At 45.5% G+C, this 26,052-nt stretch overlaps 1 protein-coding gene across 2 annotated transcripts in view; it reads left to right on the forward strand.

Moving 5' to 3' along the window:
- The window catches only part of LOC140188136 (homer protein homolog 3-like), a 36,224-nt gene extending 10,828 nt beyond the window's left edge, over positions 1–25,396 (forward strand). The window contains exons 2-9 of one of the 2 annotated variants that reach the window (XM_072244113.1): positions 8,550–8,706; positions 9,277–9,408; positions 10,856–10,963; positions 13,577–13,719; positions 15,956–16,112; positions 17,991–18,101; positions 19,969–20,049; positions 20,417–25,396. In XM_072244113.1, coding sequence (XP_072100214.1) covers positions 8,550–8,706; positions 9,277–9,408; positions 10,856–10,963; positions 13,577–13,719; positions 15,956–16,112; positions 17,991–18,101; positions 19,969–20,049; positions 20,417–20,614 — 1,087 coding nt within the window. In that variant the 3' untranslated portion in view covers positions 20,615–25,396. The remainder of the gene's footprint in view (positions 1–8,549; positions 8,707–9,276; positions 9,409–10,855; positions 10,964–13,576; positions 13,720–15,955; positions 16,113–17,990; positions 18,102–19,968; positions 20,050–20,416) is intronic. The other variant, XM_072244114.1, reaches the window with a different exon arrangement.
- The last annotated feature ends 656 nt before the right edge of the window (positions 25,397–26,052 follow it).

Here is a 26,052-nt window from a genome sequence, read left to right on the forward strand (position 1 = left end):
TCTGCTGTGCCTGTTGTTTAAGAACGTTTGATGGTTAGAGACTTTCCCACCTCCAACGGGATAAAGGGATGGCTTTGCATTTTTCCAGCATCTTTCACCAATGCAGGACATCCCAAAGCACCTCACAGCCAATGGGGGGGCTTGTTCATCACAGTTGCTATGGCACTCTGGGAAATACGGAGTCAGCTTACACCCAAAAGGTGTTTTTGGAGAAATAAGTGAGACCAAAAGGCAATAAATCCCTTGCACTCTAGGATTTTGAAGGAGGTGGCAATGGAGAACAAGGATATACTGATTGTCAGTGGAGGGAAGGTGGAGTGGATGTTTACCCTAACTGGGATGTCTAGAACCAGGGATCACTAACAATAAGTCATCAGAGATTCAGGATATCTTATCTTTTACTCACAACATGACAGGAGTCCTATGCTGGTTCTTAAGAAAACAATTCCATTATTCCTGTTCCTCCTCTCCTTAGTTCTCTGAATCCCTTCAACTTGTTCCCTCTCACACATGTCAGTCAACTCCCTTTTGATTCAATTTGCCCTTCATATACACTAGGGGGAAATTTACTACAGCCATTTAACCTACCAGCATGTCTTTAGGACTCCAGAGCACCCAGAGGAAACCCACGCAGTCATGGAAGGAATGAGGAAACTCTATACTCCAACAGCATCTCAGGTCAGAATTAAATCCAAATCCCTGGAGCTCTGAGGCAGCAGCACTAACATGAGCAGAAATTACTACAGAAGAACATTAATAGGAGGAGGAATAGGCCATTTGGCACCTCAGGCCTGCTCCCCCATTCACCATTATTGGCTGACCACCCACCTCACTGCCATTTCCCTGCAGTATCTTCATACCCTTGAATTCCTTAACGGTCAGGAACCTACTGATCTTCCCTCAAGTCTCCATACCCTCAAATTACGAAACAGGGAGGTAACTACTGTTTTTCCCTCAAATCTTCATACCTTTGAATCCCTTAACACCCAAGAACCTACCAATCTTCCCTCAAATCTTCATACCCTTGAATTCCTTAGCGCAGAACCTGCTGAACTTAGTCAAATCTTCATACCCTTGAATCCCTTAACAGTGAGGAACCTACTGATCTTCCGTCAAATCTTCATACCCTTGAAATCCTTAACAGCGCAGAACCTACTGAACTTCCCTCAAATTCCTTAACAGCGAGGAACCTACTGATCTTCCCTTAAATGTTCATACCCTCGAATTCCTTAATACCCAGGAACCTACCGATCTTCCCTCAAACCTTCATACCCTTAAATTTCTTAATGTCCAGAAACCTACTGATCTTCCCTCAAATAAATTCCTTAAATTCCTTAATGCCCAGGAACCTGCCAGTCTTCCCTCTAATGAACTCAATGGCTAAGCCCTTTTCCTTGTGTCCTTTTTTTCTTAATCTCGGTCACCTTAAAATCCATGCAGCCAACAAACTGTGAGTCTAATTAAAGTTCCTTTACAATTTCTCCTTCTAACCCTGCATGATTTTAACAGCTCTATCAAAACACCTCTCCAAGAGACTCACAAGACCCTGTTCTTCATTTTGTCCATTGGAGACAACGGAGGGTTTTGACCTGAAACATGGACATTCCATTTCTCCCACACATTCTGCATGACCTGCTGAGTTCCTCCAGTAAATTATTTGTGCTCTTCATTCTCTCCTTATGGCTGGAACTCTTCATCCCTAAAACCATTTAGTTTTTCCTCTCTCTCTCTCATAGCTTTGACTTGAATGGGTGGAGGATGTGCAGCACGCACCTAGGCGAGGAATTGTAATTGAAAATGGCTTATTATGTACTGAGATCTAGAGAAAAGCTTTTATTTCTGCGCCATCCTTACAGATTATCCACAGTTAAGTATATCAACATGATAAAAAGGAAAACAATGCAGAAAATAGTATTACAGTTACAGAGAAAGTGTTGTGCAGGTAGACAAGTAAAGACCATAAGACGTAGGAGCAGAATTAAGCCATTTAGCTGAGTTTGTTCTTCCATTCCATCATGGCTGATTTATTATCCCTCTCAACCCTGTTCTCCTGCCTTCTCCCCATAACCTTTGACACCCGGATTAATCAAGAAAATATCAACCTCTGCTTTAAATACAGCCAATGACTTGGCCTCCACAGCTGTCTGGCAATAAATTCCACAGATTCTCCACCTGCTGGCTAAAGAAATTCCTCCTAATTTCTGTTATAAAGGGGGCATCTTTGCATTCTGAGGCTGTGCCCTCTGGTACTAGACTCCCCCAATATAGGAAACATCTCTCCACGTCACTCAGCAGATCATGCAAGATCGGTGGAAGGAACAGAATTATCAACGTTCACAGGATCATTCTCGTGAACCTCCCCTGGACCCTCTCCAACTATCGAAAGCCAGCACATCATTTCATAGATAAGGGGCCCAAAGCTGCTCACACTAGTCCAATTGCAGTCTGACCAATGTCCTATAAACCCTCAGTTTCAGCATTACATCCTTGCTTTAATATTCTGGTCCTCTCAAAACGAATGCTAACATTGCATTTACCTTAATGATTTGATTAGTCAGGGTGTTAAAAATTATGTGTAGAAGACAGGAGAATGGGGTTGAGAGCAATAATAAATCGGCCATAATTGGATTGCAGAGCAGAATCGATGGGCTGAATGGCCTTGTTCTGCTCCTATGTCTTCTGGTCTTTACCTTCCTTACCACAGACTCAGCCTGCAAGTTTAACATTTAATGAATTCTGCATGGTGTCTCCCAAGTCACTTTGCACCTCTGATTTCTGAATTTGCTCCCCATTTAGAAAACAGTCTACCCCGTTATTCCTTCTAAAAAAGTGCATAACCATACGTCTCCCTACACTGCAATCTATCTGCCACTTCTTTGCCCATTCTCCTAATTTGTCCAAGCCCTTCTGCAGTCTACCTGCTTCCTTGACACTACCTCCACTTATCCACAAATGTGGCCACAAAGCCATCATTTCTGTCATCCAGATCACTGACATGTACTGTGAAAAGAAGTGGTCCCAACACTGACCCCTGTGAAACAACACTGGTCACTGGCAGCCAATCAGAAACAGCCCCCTTTACTTCCCACTGTTTGCTTCCATCCAGTCAGCCAATCTTCTATCCATGCTAGAAAGATGAAAAAATCTGCAGATGCTGGAAATTCAAAGCAACATACACAAGATGGTTGATGGTTGTAGTTGGGAGCTGAACTTCCAAGGTTACATGTTGTATTGGAGGGGTAGGAAGGTTGGCAGAGGGGGTGACATGGCTCTGCTGGTAAAGAATAGCATCAAATCAGTAGAAAAATATGACATAGGATTGGAAGATGTTGAATCCTTGTCGGTTGAGTTAAGAAACTGCTAGGGTAAAAGGACCTTGATGGCAGTTAGAAAGTATACAGGCCTCCCAATAGTAAGTGGGATGTGGACCACAGTTTACAACAGGAAATAGAAAAGGCATGTCAAAAGGGCAATGTTACAATAGTCATGGGAGATTTCAACATGCAGGTCGATTGGGAAAATCAGGTTGGAAATGGAAGTCAAGAGAGTTAGTCTGGATGCCTACAAGATGGCTTTTTAGAGCAGTTTGTTGTTGAGCCTACTAGGGGATCAGCTATATTGGATTGGGTGTTATGTAATGGACCAGGGGTGATTAGGGAACTTAAGAACCCTTAGGAGACAGTGAACAGGATATAATCGATTTCAACTTGAAATTTGATAGGGAGAAAGTAAAGTCTGACATAGCAGTATTTCAGTGGAGTAAAGGAAATTACAATGGTATGAGAGAGGAGTTGGCCAAAGTGAATTGGAAGGAGATGCTGGCAGGGATGACAGCAGAGCAGCAATGGCGTGAGTTTCTAGGAAAAATGCAGAAGGTGCAGGATAGATGTATTCCAAAAACAAAGAAATACTCAAATGGCAAAATAGTACAACTGTGGCTGACAAGGGAAGTCAAAGCCAATGTAAAAGCATAAGAGAGGACATACAACAAAGCAAAAATTACTGGGAAAACAGAGAATTGGGAAGCTTTTAAAACCCAACAGAGAGCAACTAGAAGAATATTAGGAGGGAAAAGATGAAATTTGAAAGCAAGCTAGCAAACAGTATCGAAGTGGATAGTAAAATCTTTTTCAAGTATGTAAAAAATAAAAGAGAGATGCGAGTAGATATAGGACTGCTAGAAAATGAGGCTGGAGAAAAATAACGGGGGACAATGAGATGGCAGATAAATGGGTATTTTGCATCAGTCTTCACTGTGAAAGGCACAAGCAGTGTGCCAGATGTTGAAGGGTGTGAGGGAAGAGAAGTGAGTGCAGTTACTATTACAAGGGAGAAGATGCTCAAAAAGCTGAAAGACCTAAGGGTACGTAAACCATCCAGACCAGATGAAATGCACCTTAGGGTTCTGAAAGAGATAACAGTAGAGATTGTGGAGGCATTGACAATGATCTTTCAAAAATCATTGCATGGTGCCAGGGGGCTGGAAAATTGCAGATGTCACCCCACTCTTTAAGAAAGGAGGAAGGCAGCAGAAAGGAAATTATAGACCAGTTAGCCTGACCTCAGTGGTTTGGAAGATGTTGGATTCAATTATCAAGAATGAGGTTATGTAGTTCTTGGTGACACAGGACAAGATATAGGAAAAGTCAGCATGGTTTCCTTCAGGGGAAACCTTGCCTGACAAACCTGCTGGAATTCTTTGAGGAGATTACATGTAGGATAGATAAAGAGGATGCAGTGGATATTGTATATTTGTACTTTTAGAAGGCCTTTGACAAGGTGTCACACATGAGACTGCTTACCACATTAAGAGCCTATGGCATTACAGGAAAGTGACTGGCAAGGTTAGAGCTTTGGCTGATTGGCAGAAGGCAGCGAGTGGAAATACAAGGATCTTCTTCTGGTTGGCTGCCAGTGACTAGTGGTGTTCTACAGGGGTCGGTTTTGGGACCGTTTCTTCTTGTGCTGTATATAAATGATTTAGATGATGGAATAAATGGCTTCGTTGCCAAGTTTACAGATGATACAAAGATTGGTGGGAAGGGGCAGGCAGTGTTGAGGAAACAGGTAGGCTGCAGAAGGACTTAGACAGATTAGGAGAACAGGCAAGAAGGTGGCAAAGGAGATACAATTTTGGAAAATGCATGGTTGTGCACTTTGGTAGTAGAAATAAATGTGCAGATTATTTTCTAAATGGGGAGAGAATCCAAAAATCTCAGATGCAAAGGGACTTGGAAGTCCTTGTGCAGAACACCCTGAAGGTTAACTTGCAGGTAGAGTCGGTGGTGAGGAAGGCAACTGCAATGTTAGCATTCATTTCAAGGGGTCTAGTATACGAGAGGATGGATGTGATGCTGAGCTTTATAAGGCACTAGTGAGGCTTCACTTTCAGTATTGTGAACAGTTTTAAGCTCCTCATCTCAGAAAAGATGTGTTGGCATTGGAGAGGGTCCAGAGGTTCCTACAATCCTGATTGAGAAGTTGCAGAACCTGGGCTTCTGCACCTCCCTTTGCAATTGGATCCTCAACTTCCTAACCAGAAGACCACAATCTGTATGGATTGGTGATAACATATCCTCTTCGCTGACAATCAACACTGGCGCACCTCAGGGGTATGTGCTTAGCCCACTGCTCTACTCTCTATATACACATGACTGTGTGGCTAGGCATAGCTCAAATACCATCTTTATATTTGCTGACGATACAACTATTGTTGGCAGAATCTCAAGTAGTGACGAGAGGGCGTACAGGAGTGAGATATGCCAACTGGTATAGTGGTGCCACAGCAACAACCTGGCACTCAATGACAATAAGACGAAAGAGCTGATTGTGGACTTCAGGAAGGGTAAGACGAAGGAACACATACCAATCCTCATACAGGGATCAGAAGTGGAGAGAGTGAGCAGCTTCAAGTTCCTGGGTATCAAGATCTCTGAGGATCTAACCTGGTCCCAACATATCGATGCAGTTGTAAAGAAGGCAAGACAATGGCTATACTTTATTAGGAGTTTGAAGAGATGTGGCATGTCAACAAATACACTCGAAAACTTCTATGGTTGTACTGTGGAGAGCATTCTGACAGGCTGCATCCCCATCTGGTATGGAGGGACTACTGCACAGGACCGAAAGGAGCTGCAGGAGGTTGTAAATCTAGTCAGCTCCATTTTGGGTACTAGCCTACAAAGTACCCAGGACATCTTCAGGGAGCGGTGTCTCAGAAAGGCAGTGTCCATTATTAAGGACCTCCAGCACCCAGAGCATGCCCTTTTCTCACTGTTACCATCAGGTAGGAGGTACAGAAGCCTAAAGGCACACACTCAGCGATTCAAGAACAGCTTCTTCCCCTCTGCCATCCGATTTCGGAATGGACATTGTATCTTTGGACACTACCTCATTTTTTTTTTAATATTTCTGTCTTTATTTCTGTTTTTGCATGTTTTTAAAAAATCTATTCAATATATGTAATTGATTTACTTGTTTGTTTATTATTATTTTCTTATTTATTATTAGTATTTTTTTTCTGCTATATTATGAATTGCATTGAACTGCTGCTGCTAAGTTAACAAATTTCACATCACATATCGGTGATAATAAACCTGATTCTGATTCTGAGGTGGTTCACAAGGATAATTCTGGGAATGGAAAGGTTATCAAACGAGGAACATCCGATGGCTTTCGGTCCACACTCACTGGAATGTAGAAGAATGAGGGAAGATCTCATTGAAATCTTTGGAATGTTGAAAGGCCTAGACAGAGTAGATGTGGAAAGGATGTTTTCCATGGTGGGGGTGTCTAGACTAGAGGGTACAATCTCAGGATAGAGGGGCATCCATTTAAAACAGAGATGTGGAGAAATTTCTTTAGCCAAAGGGTGGTAAATTTGTGAATTTTTTTTACCACAGGCAGCTGTGGAGGCCAGGTAGTTATGTGAATTTAAGGCAGAGCTTGATAGGTTTTTTGACTGGATTCAAAGGTTATGGGTAGAAGGCTGGGGAGTGGAGCTGAGGAGGGGATAAAGGATGGTGGAGCGGACTCCATGGGCCAAATGGCCTAATTCTGCTTCCATGTCATATGGTTTTATGAACTAAAATGCTGAAGGAACTCAGCATGTCAGGCAGCATCTATGAAAAAGAGTAAGCAGTCAACATTTCGGGCCTCCAGCATTTTGTGTGTGTGTTGCTTCTATCCGGTATGTTTTCTGTAATACTATAGGCTCTTATCTTGTTTAATAGCCTCATGTGCGGCACCTTGTCAAAAGCCTTATAAATTCCAAGTAAACAACATCCACTGATTCTGCTTTGTTGATCCTGCCTTTTGTTTCCTCAAAGAATTCCTACAGATTTGTTAGGCAAGATTTCTTCATAAAGAAATAATGCTGACTTAAGACTTTTTTATCATGTGCTTCCAAATACCCCCAAACCTCAACTTTAATAATGGAATCCAACGCCTTGCCACCATGAAGGTCAGGCAAACTGGCCTATAGTTTCCTGTCTGTTACCTCCCTCCCTTCTTCAAGAGTGGGGTGATATTTGCAATTTTCTAGCCCTCTGGAACCATTCCAGAATCTAGTGATTCTTGATAGATCACTACTAATGCCTCCACAATCTCTTCATCCACCTCTTTCGTAAGATTAGAATGTAGTCCATCTGTTCCAGGTGACCTATCCAGCTTCAGACCTTTCTGCTTTCCAAGCACCTTCTCCTCAGCCTCTACCCCCCGACACTCTCGAATTTCTTTGCTGTCTTTCACTTCCCTTGTCAGCCACAGTTGCTTTACCCCCCTTTAGAATACATTTGTATCTTCTACCCAAAGAAGGGGTGAGAAGGGAAAACTTGTTGTCGTTTCACATGGCATTTACACTTCTAATTGAAGTGTGGCCCAGGAAGGGCAGACGCGAGTCTGTCCGATTGGGAGCCAGGGTTGGATCATTGTCTGGCATCTCATCCACACCCGTCCCAACATGGTTGGTCCTGAGTTGGAGTCCTTGAAGCACACAAGACTCCACACGCGTCAGCATGTTGATCCAGGCCGTGGAGGAGAAGAGAGAATGACCAGTGTGGGAGGGTGCTTGACCATGTTGGCTGTTTGCCCAAGGCAGTGTGAAAGTTAAGACGGAGTTGATAAGAGGAGGCTGGTTGGCATGCCTTGGTGCCAGGTACCAGGTTCCTCTACAAACTGAACGATAGTGCTCGTGGTTGCTACAGTGTTTATGTTCTTGGACTGGAAATCCTGACATTGAATTCATGAACCAGAGGCCTGAGTCTGAATCCCATACAGTTAGCTGGGTATTTTAAGTTCAGTTAATTAGATTGGCATTGTAGAGTTAACTATGTGACTCGCATCTTGTAAAAATCTTGCCGGTCTTTCACAATAGATCTGTTGTGCTGTGGGAACCCATCCTCGCCGTGTGGCCTCAGGGGTGGGAAGTACCTATTTTACTGTGCATCTCTGATGGACATGAGCATTGATTTCTGCAGATGGCTTGGCCTTGGGGATGCGGATATGTCTGTTGCCAGGGTTTGACCCCCTCCCTCTGTTTCCTGTTGCAGGGAACAACCAATTTTCAGCGCTCGAGCTCACGTTTTCCAGATCGACCCAACGACCAAACGGAACTGGATTCCAGCCAGCAAGCATGCTGTTACCGTCTCCTTCTTCTACGACAGCACCCGCAATGTTTACCGGATCATCAGCGTCGGAGGCACCAAGGTAACTCTGGGGCGGGGAAAGCGACTCAGGCAAGAGAAGCACACACTGACAGTGGAGAATTGCGAAGAATCTGTGCCCAAGTGTCTCACAGACACACTACAGTCAGTAGTGGACATTGTACTGGATGGTGTACCTGCAGCCACTGGACAGTGCACATACTGTTAGTGGGATGCATGCACCTTCAGACATGCTTCGGTCAGCCAATGCAGTTGGACTGCGTACATATTGCCACTGTACTGGATATACTGTAATGGGATTGTGTATATACTGTGGCTGCACTGCACACACTGTGACTGCACTGTATTACACTATATAACCAGACTTTGTGTGCACACCAATCAGAGCTTGTACACATCACAAAAGAGTAACAGATTACGTGTACACCGCAACCAGGCTTACTCAGCACAAGTAGTTCACACACATTTTGTCATGATTCTGTCTGTGTAGACATTTCCCCCTTGGCTGGTTGATTCATCAGAACACACCGACCATTTGGCTAAACCTGCTGAATAGAATTTGATGGCCATGGTTTTGCCAGCACCAAGACTTAACGAATGGTTTTGTTTTCAGGCAATTATCAACAGCACCATCACGCCCAATATGAGTTTCACCAAAACCTCGCAAAAATTTGGGCAATGGGCCGACAGTCGCGCCAACACAGTCTATGGCCTGGGCTTCAACTCTGAGCAGCAGCTTGCACAGGTATCTGGCCAGTTCTAGCAGGGTAGGGTTTGTGCCTGAGAAACCACACTTGACAACTGGGTCCCAGAGCTGCAGAACAGTCTCCTGCGGGGAATTACAGGAACTAGCTATCCGAGGCATTGACTCACAAGAGATTCTGCAGATGCTGGAAATCCAGAGCAACCTACAGAATGCTGGAGGAACTCAGCAGATCAGACAGCATCTATGACAATAGATAAACAGTCAACATTTCGGGCCACGACACTTCATCAGGACTGGAAAGGAAGGGGGAAGAGACCAGAATAAAAAGTTGGGGGGAGAGGAAGGAGGACTAGCTAGAAGGTGATAAATGAAGACAAGTGGGTGAGAAGGGAAAGAGTTGAACAAAATGTATGGGGCAAAAAACGAAGGGGGGCAGCACCAGAGGTAGGTGATAGGCAGGTGAGGAGAAGAGGTAAGAGGCCAGACTGGGGAATAGAAGATGAGAGAAGGGGGGAGGAGAAAAGAAAAAAAAATACCAGAAGGAGAAATCGATGTTCATACCATCAGATTGGAGGCTACCTAATTGGAATATGAGGTGTTGCTCCTCCATCCTGAGCATGGCCCTATTGTGGCAGAAGAGGAGGCAATGGATTGACAAGTCAAAACAAGAATGGGAATTAAAATGGTTGGCCAATCAGGAAATTCCACTTTTGGCAGATGGAGCAGAGGTGTTTGACAAAGTTGTCCCCAAATTTACATCAGGTCTTATTAACATAGAGGAGGCCTCATCAGGAGCACTGGATACAATTAACAACTCCAGCAGATTCACAAGTGAAGTGTTGCCTCACCTGGAACTACTGTTTGGGTCCCTAAATAGAGGTGGAGGAAGAGGTGAAAGGGCAGATACAGCATATCTGTCACTTGTAGGGATATGTTCCAGGGGGAGATTAGTGGGGAGGGACAAATGGGCAAAGGAATCACAGAGGAAGCGATTCCTGCAGAAAGAGGAGAATGAGGGGGAAGTAAAGATGTGTTTGGTGGTAGGATCCCGCTGAAGATGGTGGAAGTTGCAGAAAATGATGTGTTGGATGCAGAGACTCATGGGATGGTAGGTGAGGCCAAGAGGAACTTTATCCCTGTTAAGGCAGTGGGAAGATGGGAAGAAGGAAGTGCAGAGGTCCGGGAAATGGAGGAGATGCAGGTGAGGGCATTGATTGCTGGAAGCTGGCGAGGTCACTGGACGAGAGATTGAAGGCATGGCTGGGAGGTTCAAGGCTGGAGGGGAATTTAAAATGTCAGGTTAGAAGGAGTTAAAGGGAGTGTGAAAGGTAGCAAGGAAAGAAAAGTAGGAATGGGGATCGGTGGGTAGGGCAGATGAGGAAGGGGTTGGGATGAGATGAGATGAGATGAGATGAAAAGAGTGTTCAGAACCAGAGACATGCTTCTATATTTGAATGTGAGTTCTGATCTTCATGCCTTGTTGAAGTTTGCAGAGAGGTTTCAAGAGGTGAAGGAAGCAGCTCGCTTGGCAAGAGAGAAATCCCAGGATAAAACGGAACTGACAAACCCAGCACTAGAGATTACGACCCCACAGGTAACAGTGTAAAGTGACCGACTGGCAGGTTAACTCCATAGTTTATGAATCCACACCCAGCATGTAAATCCAAACCCCCAGTGTGTGGGATGTAAATCTGACCCCTCGTATGTTAATCTGACTCCTCTGATGCATAAAGTCCCCCTAATAGTGTGTAAATCCATTTGCCTGGACTGCAACCTCCTTAGCATAACTCTGGTGCACAAACAACTTTCCCCCGTCATAAACCCTCCTCTTGGGTCTGAAATCTATCTTCCTTGGCCTTAATTAATTCACTTCTCCCTAGTGCATGACAATATCCCAGTGGAAAATCAGTCTCTATATATCTCCCTCCCCTGGTATATAGACTGGAATTGTACACCTATCTCTCTGGTACATGAATTCTCCTCCCCAGTGTTTCTTAATGGTCAGTGGGTCTTATTCTTAACAACCTTCTCCGAAATGTTGTAGCATTTACTCTGGCACAGACTTAATATTGTGACTCTGCAGGTTTGATGCCTGAGAGACTCACAGAGTGGAGTCTTACAGTACAGTAGTGGGCTGCTCTGTACACGGGGTCCACATAGACCATCAGCCACACTCTTTATTCTGCCATCAACCTTCCTCAGAATCTACCACTCACCAACACACTGGCAGCAGCTTGCAGTGGCCAGTTAACCCTCCGGGAAGTTTTGGGCTGTGAGGGGAAACCGGAGAATCTGGAGGAAACCCACACGGTCACAGAGAGAGAACGTGCAAATTTTACACAGGCAGCACTGGAGGACAGGCCTGAACCCGGGACACTGGAGCTGTGAGGCCAGAGACCTACCAGCTACGCCGCTGTGTCACTCTCCTGTTGAACCTGTGTATTTCTGGCCAAGTGAGTGAGGCCACAAGGGAGGATAGCTAAGAGGGAGAGCTGCTGAAAGGGAGTGGTTAGGTGAGGGCAGTGGAGAGAGGGGGTTAACTGGGTAATGGGTGAGAAAGACAGATTGACAGATGGTTTTAATGGATAGTCTGGTGGCGGGGGGAGACAGAGCATAGACAACTCAGTGGCTGCTCTGTTTCTGTGTATAATGGTAGCTGAAGCTGGGATTTAGTAGGTCAGAGAATTATTTACATGAATCAGCTGTTGCAACAATCCTCAGCCCCACGATTAATTCATCTTCTGCTAGTCAGCAATGTAGGCCAGGACCAAAAATAATCTGATCTTTTACCTTGGAGAGTGAGCAGAATCAGTGCACTGTCATCCATTTGGAGTATAATGGAATTCTAATCACTGGGCGTTCTGTGTTAGATCGAGAGTAAAGATTGCTCCACACTTGCCCACCAAACACACCCAGAGCAGGACAACGGGGATAAATACAGAGCTCAGCCCCCTCTGTGCCAGCCCATCAAACACTTTTGAGGCAGGGTCTTTTCTAGGCCTGATCAGTGTATGGGTTAGATACAAAGTAAAGCTACAAGGCTCTCTGGGGATATCTTATGTCTGTTAATATGATTGTGTTAAGCCAATGCTTGGAGTTTACCCACTGGAATTGATCTCACCAACAGATAGTGGGGTCGGCGAGAAGGACCAGCAGCTGTCGCACCTGGGCCTGTCTGTCCCCAGAGTACATTGCATTCAACAGGGACCTGCTGTGACTCCTTAAGTGAATGTCCCTTCATGCAGAAAGAAAAATATTTACTGGAATGGATCTTGGTTCAATAAGTCTCATGTGCAGACCACTCTGTGAATTTAGCACCTTATCTTGTACTCTTTCATTACAAATCCTGCACCCTCTCTTTCTCTCTGGCTTCCCCTACTCTCCCTCCCTACAGAGCAGAGCGTGGATAATCTGCTGACCCTGAATAACACAGAGCTGCTGGGGGAGGGGCTGGTGCCACACAAATAGTTTCAACTCTGACAGACTGACACATCTGTTTTCCTGCATCAAGTACTCCAATGCTCGCGCCTTCCTGCTGGTTCTTTCGTTCTGTCCAAGCCTGTCTCTTGCTCAGTTTCTTTTTTTTCTCTCTGCTATGTCATTTCTCATTTTCTTACTTCCCTTTTTACGCCTTTAATTGTTTCTTTGGTTACCAGAGTTGGCCTAATTTCTGCAAAGCTTTACCCCTTTCAAGCAATGCTTTTTTTTCTGAGACGCTCCCTCTCACTCCCTTTATCCTGATTCCTCTCTTTCTGTCTGTCTACCTCTTTCTTTTCTCAGTCTCCTCAAACAGTTTTTTTCTGCAAAACATTTTCTTCCATTTTACAGCTATTTCCTTATCCCAGAATTGGAAGCCCCTCATTCTTGGGATCAACGGTCCCCTCATTCGTAGATCAGAAGACCCTCATTTTTGGGATCAGGAGCCCTACATTTCCAGGATTGGGAGTCCTCCTTCATTCCTGGGAATCTCTTTGTTGGGATCAGGATTGCTTTTGGCCCCAGGACAGGAAGCTCCTTTATTTCTAGAATAGTTATTGTTTCAAAATCTGGTGTCTCTCTCTGCAGTCTGAATTCTCTGTCTCCAGGGGTGGGGGGGGGGGGCTAAGATGTTTTTATTCCTGTTTTATATGCTGGTATTACAATTAGTTTCCCTCGTTCTCCACCCTGTGAACATTAGATTTACTGAATCTCTGCTCCCCTGTTGTAGGACTTGTCCATCGATCTTAATTCCCCTCCACTGCAGCTGGCCAGTGCAAATGGGAGCGGTGTTCCGAAACTTTACCATTCCGAGAGCTGTGATGGAGAAATGATGCTGGACAGTGCTCGGATTAAGTCTCTCTTCTCCCAGGGGTAAGTTCCCAGTCCCTGCTGGGATCCACTCACTTGGGTTGTCTTTTGCCCCAATCCCACTGACCGTACATCGTCTCACATCCTGACAGTTGATCCTACGGCAAAGAAGCAGCTGCAGCGGGAAATCCTTTTTGCATAGATTGTGTCAAATCATTACATCATCGAGCTGTTCTGAAATTCTTGCTCACACTTCTTTCTGGTAATCTTTGTCAATGTGAGAGACGCTGGGTGAATGCCTACCTGCGTGGTGGCAGAGAGACACACTATGTAAAGAGAAGGATCTATGTTTGTAGATTCAATCAGCACCAGGACTAGGTCAGTACCCAAGGCTCAGGAATGGAATGCAATCAACCCACACACCGATGAGAGTCCATTAAGAGTGAACAGCATTTGGAACCTATACCCTTGTGAGAGTTGGGGTGTCTGTTGAAGCCAAATCCCAGTGTAAGCATATATGATGGACTTGTGTCCCAGTGAGAGTCAGTATGTGTATGGGACCCACATGTCAGTGAAAGTCAATGTTTGATGTGTGTACATGAGATTTGTACCCCAATGAGAGTCAGTATGAGCGTGATTCATACCCTAGTGTGTGCGTGCACACACACACTGTGCAGAATCCATATTTCAATGAGTGTAAGTATCTGTGGGACCCACACTCCAGTCAGAGATTATGCAACCGGATTATGCCACAGAGATTATGGGTGACCCTAGGTAATTTCTAAGGTAAGTACATGTTTGGCACAGCATTGTGGACCGAAGGGCCTGTATTGTGCTGTAGGTTTTCTATGATGTTTCTAACCCATACCTCCATTGAGTCTGTGTGCAGCCTGTACTCCAGTGAGAGTCGTTACCGGTCAGAGTCAGTGTGTGCAGGACCTGCTACAAGCTATTCTCCTGTTGTAATTCTAGAGCGACTGTTTGTACATCCACATGATTTTACTCAGCACTTGTGTCTACTGGTCGTGGTTCAGTTTCATCCTGCCAGAGGCTGGTTTAAAGTACACTGGTGTCAGGCTTTCTGGTCCTTTCTCTCTTCCCTCTCCACACCCATCTCCCTCTCATTGTCTTTTTCACAATATTTCATGTTTTCATTCTCTCCCTCTCAACTCTTTCACAGTTTCAATTTCATTCCCACCTCTTTTAACCGCTTTGTCCAAAACGATCACTCTCTAACACTCTTACCTCTTCCTGTCTTCCTCTTTGCATCATTCTCTAAGTTGCTCTCAGAGCACTTAGACTTTTCCTTTCTCTCTCACTCTCTCTTAACCTTGTCCTTATTTCCTCACTTTCAACCCCTCCCTTCCTCTCTTTGCCAATCTTCCTTAAACAACATCTCTCCCCCTCTGCTCATGGTGGCATACTGGACTTGTAATTCAGATTGTGGGAGAGGGACCTTGGAGAAGAGAGCATTAGAGAGGGAGTGAGAGTGGACATGATCCAGGACTCTCACTCCCCCAACAATCTCACCCCCATCTACCGCTCTCACCCCCCCACCGCTCTCGCCCCCCTCACTGCTCTCCCTCCTCACCGCTCTTGCCTGCCCCCCCACCGCTCTCGCCCTGTCACTGTCCTTGCCCCCCCACTGCTCTCGCCTGCCCCCTCACCGCCCTCGCCCCTCCCTCACCACCCTCATCCCCCCCCACCGCCCTCGCCCCCCTCACCACCCTTGCCCCCCCACCGCCCTTGCCCCCTCACCGCCCTCGCCCCCCACTGCCCTCGCTCCCCTCAGCACTCTCACCACTCTCGCCCCCCCCCACCGCTCTCACTTCCACTATACCTCACTCACTCCCTCTCTACTGCTCACTCTTGTTCTCTCGTTTTCTAGCTCTCTCTTGCTTTCTTTTGTAATTACTCCCTTTCTCTTTCTCTCATGCTGTGACTATTCTCTCTCTCTCTCTCTCTCTCATTCTCTCATTCTCTCTCTCTCTCTCTCTCTCTCATTCTCTCATTCTCTCTCTCTCTCTCTCATTCTCTCTGTCTCTCTCCCCTCTCTCTCATTCTCTCTCTCAATCTCTCTCTCTCCCCTCTCTCTCTCATTCTCTCTGTTTCTCACCCCTCTCTCTCTCTCTCTCTCCCTCTCATTCTCCCTCTCATTCTCCCTCTCATTCTCCCTCTCATTCTCCCTCTCATTCTCATTCTCCCTCTCATTCTCTCTCATTCTCTCTCTCTCTCTCTCTCTCTCATTCTCCCTCTCACTCACTGACAAATTCTTCCCTCTCTTGTTCCCCCTGCCCAGGTCCATCAGCGAGCCCCAGTGGGAGCTGGAGTTACTCGCACTGCAGGAGAGTAACGGAAAGCTGGTGCAGGCACTCCATGAGTCGAACATCACAGTTGAGCAGTGGAAGAAGCAGCTGGCTGCATATAAAGAGGAGGCAGAGAAACTGCGGGACCGGGTGAGAATCTGGCGGCTGGCAGAGAGGGTACAGAGAGCGTACAGCGGGGGTGAGTCTGAAGTGGTAGAAGATAGCACAGGAGGAGGCTGTGTGAGGGGAGGTAGTGATAAGGAGCTGGAAGGAGAAGAGGAGATTGGATGGCAAAGGGGAAGAGGGGCTGGAGATGACAGTGTCATTAGCTGAAACAGGGAACAGGGCTGGATGAGGGTACTGGATTTGCCTGCAAGGGCAGACCACATTCTCCCATCAGAGGAGTGTGAACTGAATGCACAGCTGCCTGTTGCTGAAGAGATCCATTCTCTTCTGCCACCCACTATCATGTAGGACCAGCATCCCTCTGCCCCTGGCACTGAACTTCTCCCTCCACCTCTGCACCCTGAACAGTAAGAGGGCTGCTGACATGTGGTGGTGCAATGTACCTCACCACAGAACAGCAATGTGGTGCAACAGTGGCTAGATTAATAGCCCAGGGGCCTAGACTAACGAACCCAAGACCCACTTTCAAATCTCACCATGGTCGTTTATGGGGCTGCAATTCATGCAATTACCTGCAATCTAAATTAAAACTGTCATTGACTACCAAACTACCAGATTGCTGTAAAAATGCATCCAGTGCCTGAAATCTGCTGTCCTTAGCCTGGTGTTAGTGTAACTCAAGAGCCACTAACATGGTCACCCTGAAACTGTCCAACTGGCCACCAAGTTCAAGGACAATAGGGAGAGAGCAATAAATACTGGTCTTGCCAGCAGCAGCCACCTCCTAAAAATTAATTCCTAAAAAATTCACAGGGCAGAGTAGCTTACGATCTTTTTCCTTTCAATTCTACTTCTCCTCCCAATCCTTTAACCACCTCCTCCTCTACTCCTTCTCAGTCCTCTCTGTTTCTTATGCAGTCGTCCTGCTCTTCTTCCCTTGCCTTCTCTCCTCCTCCTCACCTCATTCTCTCTATTTCCTTCTTTCCTCATCTTTGCCCCTTTTACTCCTCCTCTTTCCCCTGCTTCCTCCACTTCTCCCTTCCCTTCTGCTCCTCCCTCACTCCCCTTCCATTTCCCTCCGTCTCTTCCCCAACCACCCTCATTCTCTTTCTATCTTCTATCTTCCCACTGTCCTCTCACTCACTCACACCACTACTCTCTCCAATCCTTCCTTGCTTTTCTCTACAGTTATTTACAATTTATATTAATATGTCCCTCAATAATTTACACTTCATATTAATAACTTGAAGGAAAGGACAGAATATATGGTATCCAAGATGGTCTCAACATAAAACTGGATTGTTGAGAGCAGGATTAGGACTCAGGTAGTTTGTGTGAGTGAGTAAAATCTTGGTGAAGGAGATCATTGGGGATGAATGTCATCAGGTTAAATCAAAAGGCAAACTATCCTTCACAAGTAACTAAAGAAATCAAGTCTATACTCTTCTGAGTCTAGGAGAATGAGGCATGGTGTTGAAACATATGAGGTCCTTGGAGAGCGGGGCAGATGTGTCCACTAGTAGGAGGATCTCAGATGAGGAGATATACTTGAAAGGAAAGGGGGCAGTCATTTAAAACTAAGGTGCCGAGGAACCTGTTCTTGCAGAGAATGGTTGACTTCTGGTGTTCTCTATCTCAGAGGGCTGTGGTGGTTGGGTCACTGGGGGTATTTAACAAGGAGGCAGATAACATTGGGGGTATTGAACAGGAGGGCAGATAACGTTTTATAAGAGTAGCAAATCAAGGGCTATCAGGAACTGGCAAAACTGAGGAGACGAGGCTGCGGTAGAGCAACCATGATTATATTGGTAGTTGGGGCAGAATTGAGGGGCTGAGTGGCCTACCCGTGCTGCTAATGTCCTGTGTTCTTCTGTTCATATACACCCTGCTGTCTGTCCCCAGGTCATTGAGCTTGAGTCACAGGGCGTGGAGAACGTGACAGTTGCAACTCAGAACACAGATCTCAGCCAATCGGTAGAGGAGCTTGAGACCTTGTTAAAGGAGAAAGAGGAGGTAATGTTGGAATAGCTGGGGCACCAACTGCAACTCAGTAACCCGCAGCACTGTGTGTCCTGGTGCACAATGGGACGGTGCGTGATAGGACAGTGTGTGTCCTGGTGCACAATGGGATGGTGCGTGTCCTGGTGCACAATGGGATGGTGCGTGATAGGACAGTGTGTGTCCTGGTGCACAATGGGACGGTGCACAATGGGACGGTGCGTGTCCTGGTGCACAATGGGACGGTGCGTGTCCTGGTGCACAATGGGATGGTACGTGATAGGACGGTGTGTGTCCTGGTGCACAATGGGACGGTGTGTGTGCCGGTGCACAATGGGACGGTGTGTGTGCTGGTGCACAATGGGACGGTGCGTGTCCTGGTGCACAATGGGACGGTGCGTGTCCTGGTGCACAATGGGATGGTACGTGATAGGACGGTGTGTGTCCTGGTGCATAATGGGACGGTGTGTGTGCCGGTGCACAATGGGACGGTGAGTGTCCTGGTGCACAATGGGACGGTGAGTGTCCTGGTGCACAATGGGACGGTGCGTGTCCTGGTGCACAATGGGACCGTGCATGTCCTGGTTCACAATGGAATGGTGCGTGATAGGACGGTGGGTGTCCTGGTGCACAATGGGATGGTACGTGACAGGACGGTGTGTGTCCTGGTGCACAATGGGATGGTACGTGATAGGATGGTGTGTGTCCTGGTGCACAATGGGACGGTGTGTGTGCTGGTGCACAATGGGACGGTGGGTGTCCTGGTGCACAATGGGACGGTGCGTGTCCTGGTGCACAATGGGACCGTGCGTGTCCTGGTGCACAATGGGACGGTGTGTGTGCCGGTGCACAATGGGACGGTGTGTGTGCTGGTGCACAATGGGACGGTGCGTGTCCTGGTGCACAATGGGACGGTGCGTGTCCTGGTGCACAATGGGATGGTACGTGATAGGACGGTGTGTGTCCTGGTGCATAATGGGACGGTGTGTGTGCCGGTGCACAATGGGACGGTGAGTGTCCTGGTGCACAATGGGACGGTGAGTGTCCTGGTGCACAATGGGACGGTGCGTGTCCTGGTGCACAATGGGACCGTGCATGTCCTGGTTCACAATGGAATGGTGCGTGATAGGACGGTGGGTGTCCTGGTGCACAATGGGATGGTACGTGACAGGACGGTGTGTGTCCTGGTGCACAATGGGATGGTACGTGATAGGATGGTGTGTGTCCTGGTGCACAATGGGACGGTGTGTGTGCTGGTGCACAATGGGACGGTGGGTGTCCTGGTGCACAATGGGACGGTGCGTGTCCTGGTGCACAATGGGACCGTGCGTGTCCTGGTGCACAATGGGACCGTGCGTGTCCTGGTTCACAATGGGATGGTGCGTGATAGGACAGTGGGTGTCCTGGTGCACAATGGGATGGTGGGTGTCCTGGTGCACAATGGGATGGTGCGTGTTCTGGTGCACAATGGGACGGTGCGTTCCTGGTGCACAATGGGACGGTGCGTGATAGGACTGTGTGTGTCCTGGTGCACAATGGGACGGTGGATGTCCTGGTGCACAGTGGGACGGTGCGTGAAAGGACAGTGTGTGTCCTGGTGCACAATGGGACAGTGCGTGATAGGACGTTGTGTGTCCTGGTGCACAATACCTTGCATGTAATAGTGAAAAGCATGTTCTTGTGGGTGTGTGGTGCATGACTACATGGAGCATGTCATAGAGTGTGATACATGCAGCATGTTCAGGCTTGTGTTCAGACCCAGTGCTGTGGAATCAGGGAGAGAGCACTGACCGGTGCCAAATCCCATGGGGTGTTTTTGCTGCTGGGTTGAGATTGACCCTGAACTTCACCCAGTTCTCAGCAAGTGTCTTGTTTTTTGCAGGAGATCCAATTATTGAGGAGTCAGAAATCTGATGTGAACGAGTTGGAAAGCGACCGGGAGGAGGCACTGCTCCGACTGCAGGTAGGCGACACCTATGCAAGGTGACGGGGCAGGAGCAGGGTCAAGCAAAGGGACAGGAGTAATGTGGGGTGAGCACAATGGACCAATACAGAAGCAATGAAGAGCAGAAACATGGGTAGGGGCATACTAAGGCAGGAGTGATGGGGTCAGGGGCAGAGTTCACAAAGAGATACTGGCAGGTGAAAACTGGTCCCAGCATGAAGTGGTCAGGCACATGCAGCAGATGAGGTATGGACGAAGGCCGGCGACTGGGCTGATTGAGGTTGATGGTGTGGTTGGAGAGGATTCGGAGTGGAGCTGATGGCAGACCCTAAACCCTCCCCCACCCTGCCTGCCTTCTATTTGATCTTTGACCTTTTTTCCTCAGGAGGTGGAGGGCCGGAACGCTGAGCTGGAGCAACAACTACAGGATGTGGAGCAGACCCTGGTGGACTGCGTGAACGACAGAGAGAGGGTCCAGCGTGATGCTCGTAAACTGCTGGATATCCTCGACGTTAAGCTGTACGAACTGAATGATTTGCGCCAGGGTCTGGCTAAAATTGCAGAGAAGGAAGAAAAGTCCTGAATTTTGTGTAGCTGACTCTCAATGCCCAGATCCTCCTGACACACAGTTCCCTGCCCATCGACTTAACTCCCTCATCCCCTACCGTCACCACCACCCCTGTCACTCACTTGCTCTTAATTTCATGTGTTTACCTTGGGCTCAGCAGTTGAATGTGCAGTGTCCATCTAACAGCACCAACCTGTAAAAAAAACATTTGGTTCAAGTTCACTTGCTGAAAAATTAAACACTAACTCTCAGCCCTGCACAAACTCTATCTCACCTGCAAATTATCTGTCTGTTTTAAGTCTCAGCAACTTTTCCTCCAATTCCTTTTTGAAGCTGATTCTTCCTTTTACGTAGTCACATAAGATTATTACTGACCTCAGAACTATTGAGAACCTGTTGTGTCAGCATGAAGCACCTGCTGCCTTCACGGTAGTTCTGGGGAAGGTAGGTTGTCCTATAAGAAGAGATTAGCCTGTGCTTGTTGGTGTTTACATGAAGGAGAGATGATCTCATACAGGTTCTGAGGAAGGTTGAGAGGTTAATGTTGGCCATCAGAACAGGGAGGAGAAGAACTTGTATCAATCAGATGTGAATCTTTGGAGGCCACAGCTCCGGAGAGATCAGAGGCTTGGTCTTTATGAATATCGAAGCTGAGATTGATTGAGTTTTGGTCACTGAAGGGATTTAATAACATGCAGGATGGGCGGGTAATTTGCGAGGAGGATCTTACTGAATGAGCAGGATGCAGAATACTTCCTCTTTCTTGTATTCTTATATGTGACATTATGATATGTGCAATTACAACGCTTTGAAAACTGCATAACCCTCACCATTACAATCTGGCACACTGCACATTCTTCATTGTAACTCTCTGATTTACATTGTACATCCCAAACTGCAAAATTCCAATATATACTGTATGCTCCTCACCGTAACATTCCCATATGGACGATACTCCCCTCACTATAACACTCTGTGCATGTCCCTCACTGTTAAACTCTGATATACTCTCTGAATTCAGTAAATTTCTTATATGAAACACCCCCTACAACAATCGGATATACCCCTTTCTTCTCATTATTACACTGAAACACCCTTCTTGTAATGTTATGATATAACCCCTACATCTTGCCCTTTTGTACGTTCTTCAACAGATACCCCACTACACAAATGTGGTGTGCTGGTTATATTTTTAACATAATATGCTGTTTCATGGAGCAGGATCATGAAGAAAGCCACCGGATCAATCATGGTTCTGCTGTCTGTTAGTTATCTGAAACCTCTCGTCTTCAAAGTTTGGCCGTTTTCTTCCCATTTAGCCATTTTTTAAAAAAATTCCTTGTGATTTTGCTTCTACTTCCCCCTCAGATAATGCATAAAAATCCCATAAAACACATCAAATCTGTTCCTCTACTGATTGATGCTTTTCCCACAAGGAACAGATTTTCCTTATTTACTTTGTCAAAACCTTCACAATTTGGAATAAAATTTTCCTACTTCTCTGTCTTCAGTAAATAACAGGAGCCCTTAATCCCCAGGTACACACCAGTAACTTTCCTATCCCACTTGGCGTTGATTTCCTTCTAGAAGTATGGGGCTTGGAAATAGATCCAGAACCCCACCTGGGCCTAGAAAATGGTTTATTATGCTTTTGTTCTTTGCTTTTTCTAATCAAAGACTTTCAATATCCAGCATCCTCACACATTTGTGTACAAACATTTGCATTTCCTCTGTTTCTCCAAATTCTTTAAGTTCTCTCCTCATTCTTCCCTTAAAAACACATTGAATTCACATTAATATTAAATTTCATCTGTCGTGTGCCTTTCTTTCACTAGGCTCCTGAAATCTCTGTTGCCATCCTCCAATTCACTATGCTTCAAACTTTACTTCAAAGGCAACTGTTCGAAAGGTCATCTGGCATATCCAGTCACTAGTACTGGACATGTCAAAATGTGTGGTGATCATTAAATGTGGGTGATTGATGGTCAGCATGGACCTGGTGGTAAAAGGGTTTGCTTTTGTAATTGTATTTTTCTATCACTCTCTGACTCTAAACTGCCTCCCTTTGGAATATTTAATCTGAAATATGTTTAACCATTAATCTGAAACAGAGCTACTCACTATTGCACAGAATCCTGTCTATTTAAGCAATTCAGTATTCAATCGGACACTGTCTCTTAATCCATTTGGCTTTAATGTTGTGAAGAAAAGCCTTTTAAAAGTCTTTGTGTGGATCCTCTCTATCTGCATGTACGTAGGATAGTGTTGCTGTCTCGGGCATTGCTGCCTGAACCAAACTGTTGTTTAAATCCCTCAGTAACTAGATTTTTAGTGTTCCGTGCAACTAGTGCATATTTTTTCTTTTAGTTTGTGAGAGGGATAAAGGTGGCAGTGCTGACATTCATTACCCATCCCTAATTGCCCTTGAGGAAATGGTGGTGAGCTGCCTTCTTCAACATTGCAGTCCCTGTGGTGAAGCTGTTCTGTGGCACTGTAGATGGGGGAGTTTGTGTATTTAAACCTATTGATAATGAAGGAGTGGTGATACTGTATATTCCCATATCGGGATGGTTGAGATTGTAGTCTGCGGGTATTGGTATTTCTATGAGACCACAGGTTAAGGTGGTGCTAATAAACTGTGTGCAGTTTGTGCATTGTAGGGTATGAATTAACCTCCAAAGCTTCTGCAATTCCATTTGTATATGATGATAATGGGAGGCAGGGCTGGTAGATTGACAGTCTTAGGAAAATAGAACTAATTTAGTGTTAGGTTTGTGCCGTAGTTAAGATATGATTAGTTTTAAGTGAGCCATATGTTTACATGACAGCAGCTTTCTGTATTTTTGCTGTGTTGTTTTGAAAGTATAGCAGTCACAGAGGCATGTAAATGAGATTTGAAAACTCAAAATCATGAGAGTTTCTGCAAAGAGCCAGAGGGACAGAATTTACTTAGATTGTGAGAAATGGTTGTGGCTGAATGACTTTGTCTGCCAGTGGTCGCACTGGCATTATCTCTGGTTAAACCTTACTGGAAGACATTAATTTGTAAAGTTCATCCTGAACTTGAATAGAACTACAATGATTTTACTTTCTCTTGTTTATCAAGCTCAACGATGATTTAATTTGAAGACTCAAAAGGTTACTTCCATATCCTTGGGCTGGACAGAGGAGAAGTTGCTAGGGTTCCTACTACCCATCCATGCCCAGGGTCCTCAGAGGAAGGAAACTGGCTAGTTTCTTGCCCTTGTTTACTGTGTGTGACCTCTGGGTTGGAGAAAGAGGAAAATAGTTCCTGCTCCTGATCTATACCCGTTGACTCTGGAGCTCAGAGAAAAAGAGGAAATCAGCTAAGTTTCCTGGTCTTGATCTGTACCCAGTGACCCTGGCTTAGGGAGAAAGGGGAAATTGGCCAGGGTTCTATTCTTCGTCCAGTGATTCCAGCTGGACGTTTCATGTAGAGTTTTGGCTGGGATTGTGTTATAATTGAAAATCCTGCTAACTCTCTTGGGGTCATTTTTAACTCTTCGTGACAGTGTTTAAATGGATGTAGTGAGTCACCAACCCACACTGTGTGGTTTTTATATCCACATCCTGCTCAGCCTGTGTCTGAAAGTGAGCTGAATGCCATCTCACACTGCTAAAAGGTTGGTGTGCAGATGCGAACAGATCCATTTCACCGATAGGCTGGAGCCTGCCACTTGCATGTAGTTTTCATTTTGCTGCTATTTCCAATGACAATGGCAAACTATTGCAACTTATCATTTTTCTCACTTTTAGAAAACGGTTTAAAATCAGTAACAATCTGGAGTGATGGATGTATAGCCGTCATACACAAGGTGATCTCTGTGTTGATTGCTAGTTGCAGGGAGATTTTCTTAACAAGGAAGTATTATGCTGTTATCACTAAATAGCAGCTAAAATCATTCCCAGCCCTGCCCTTAATCCTAAAGTCTACCGAGAATAGATTCACACACAGTGTGATCCCAGCATCTCTACTCGGGCATAAATAAGCTATGTTCATTTTGGATGTGATGCCAAGCTGCACAAACATAAGGTAAGTCACAAACTCCCTTGGATATTTGTTACAAAGACGGCAATGACAATGACAAGGAGCGCGTGCCTGCCCTCAAAGCTGGTCGGTGATTCTTCCAACAAAGCTGCACTCCATCCATTGTATTAAACCTCTTCAGATTGCTTAGGCAAACAATTCACATAGTATTTATTCTGAGTTTTAATAATTAGAGTTAATAGTTTAGCATAGTTAATAATGCAATGACTAGGAGGTCCTATTGTGCAAAATAAACTTTCATAGTGTATTAGAAATGAATAAAATAGTGCATTTTATAGTTGATATGCACACTGTGAACACAGTACATATCCAATCTATATGCAGTTTACATATGTAGTATATATCCACATATACATAAAATGTACATAGTATGTACATGCATATAAGCATAAAGAGCATGCATGTAGTATATACACATCATATAGTATATATGCAGTATACAGGCTAACTGTGCAAAGTACAAAATATAGGTGGTACATGCACAGTATTTATACTATTCCCACAGTTTACGGACACAGATACAATGTACTGTATGCAAGCAATATCCACACAATGTGTGCACATATCATGTACATTCTATATGTGCTTGACAACATATCATTCAAACATTATCTTCAAACTGCTTGATTTTAGCATTGACTAAAACTGGTTGACTTAAATTCAACACTATACAAGTCTTATAAAACAATGAATTAACGATTTGTAGTTGTGCATTTCTTGGTTTACAAAGATGAATAAAAATTATATTTAGTTCTGTGCTGATACCTGTTCCTTCTGTCTACAAAACTCGCAGAGTTGTGATTTATTCAATGGTTGAATGGTTCCATGTACTATTAGAGAATGTACACAGTATACAACCTGAAATTCTTACTCTCTGCAGACATCCTCAAAACAGAAGAAAACCCTAAAGAATGAATGACAGAAAAAAACATAAGAACCTCAAAGCCCCCCCCGTTACACAAGCAGCAGCGAAAACATTAACCCTCCTCCCTCTTATTCCAGCAAAAAGCATTGCACTCGCACCACCCTCCATGGAAGCAACAGCAAAGCTCCCAAAGAGAGAGACCATGATCTGCAATCCATCAAAAACCATTGTTCACCCAACAGTTTGACATGCCACAGGCTCCCTTTCTCAAGGGAGAGACAGGAGTCATTCCTGCCACAGTGAGATGGGAAACAACAGCTTGCTGTTACAATATTACGGCCTGCAGCGTCGCTTTTCATTTCGAGTTCTCCAACTTGAGAATCAGCAGCAAACTCCCTCACCATGAGAGAGAGGGAGAGAGGTTAAGGATCACATACAGCATGCAAAGTCATTGTTTAAGGGCCACCCTCTATTTACAGAGCCTGTTTATCAATAGTTGGGTCACCTATTGTTTACTTA

Source organism: Mobula birostris, chromosome 26, assembly GCF_030028105.1.
Source record: "Mobula birostris isolate sMobBir1 chromosome 26, sMobBir1.hap1, whole genome shotgun sequence".
Classification (NCBI taxonomy): Eukaryota; Metazoa; Chordata; class Chondrichthyes; order Myliobatiformes; family Myliobatidae; genus Mobula; species Mobula birostris.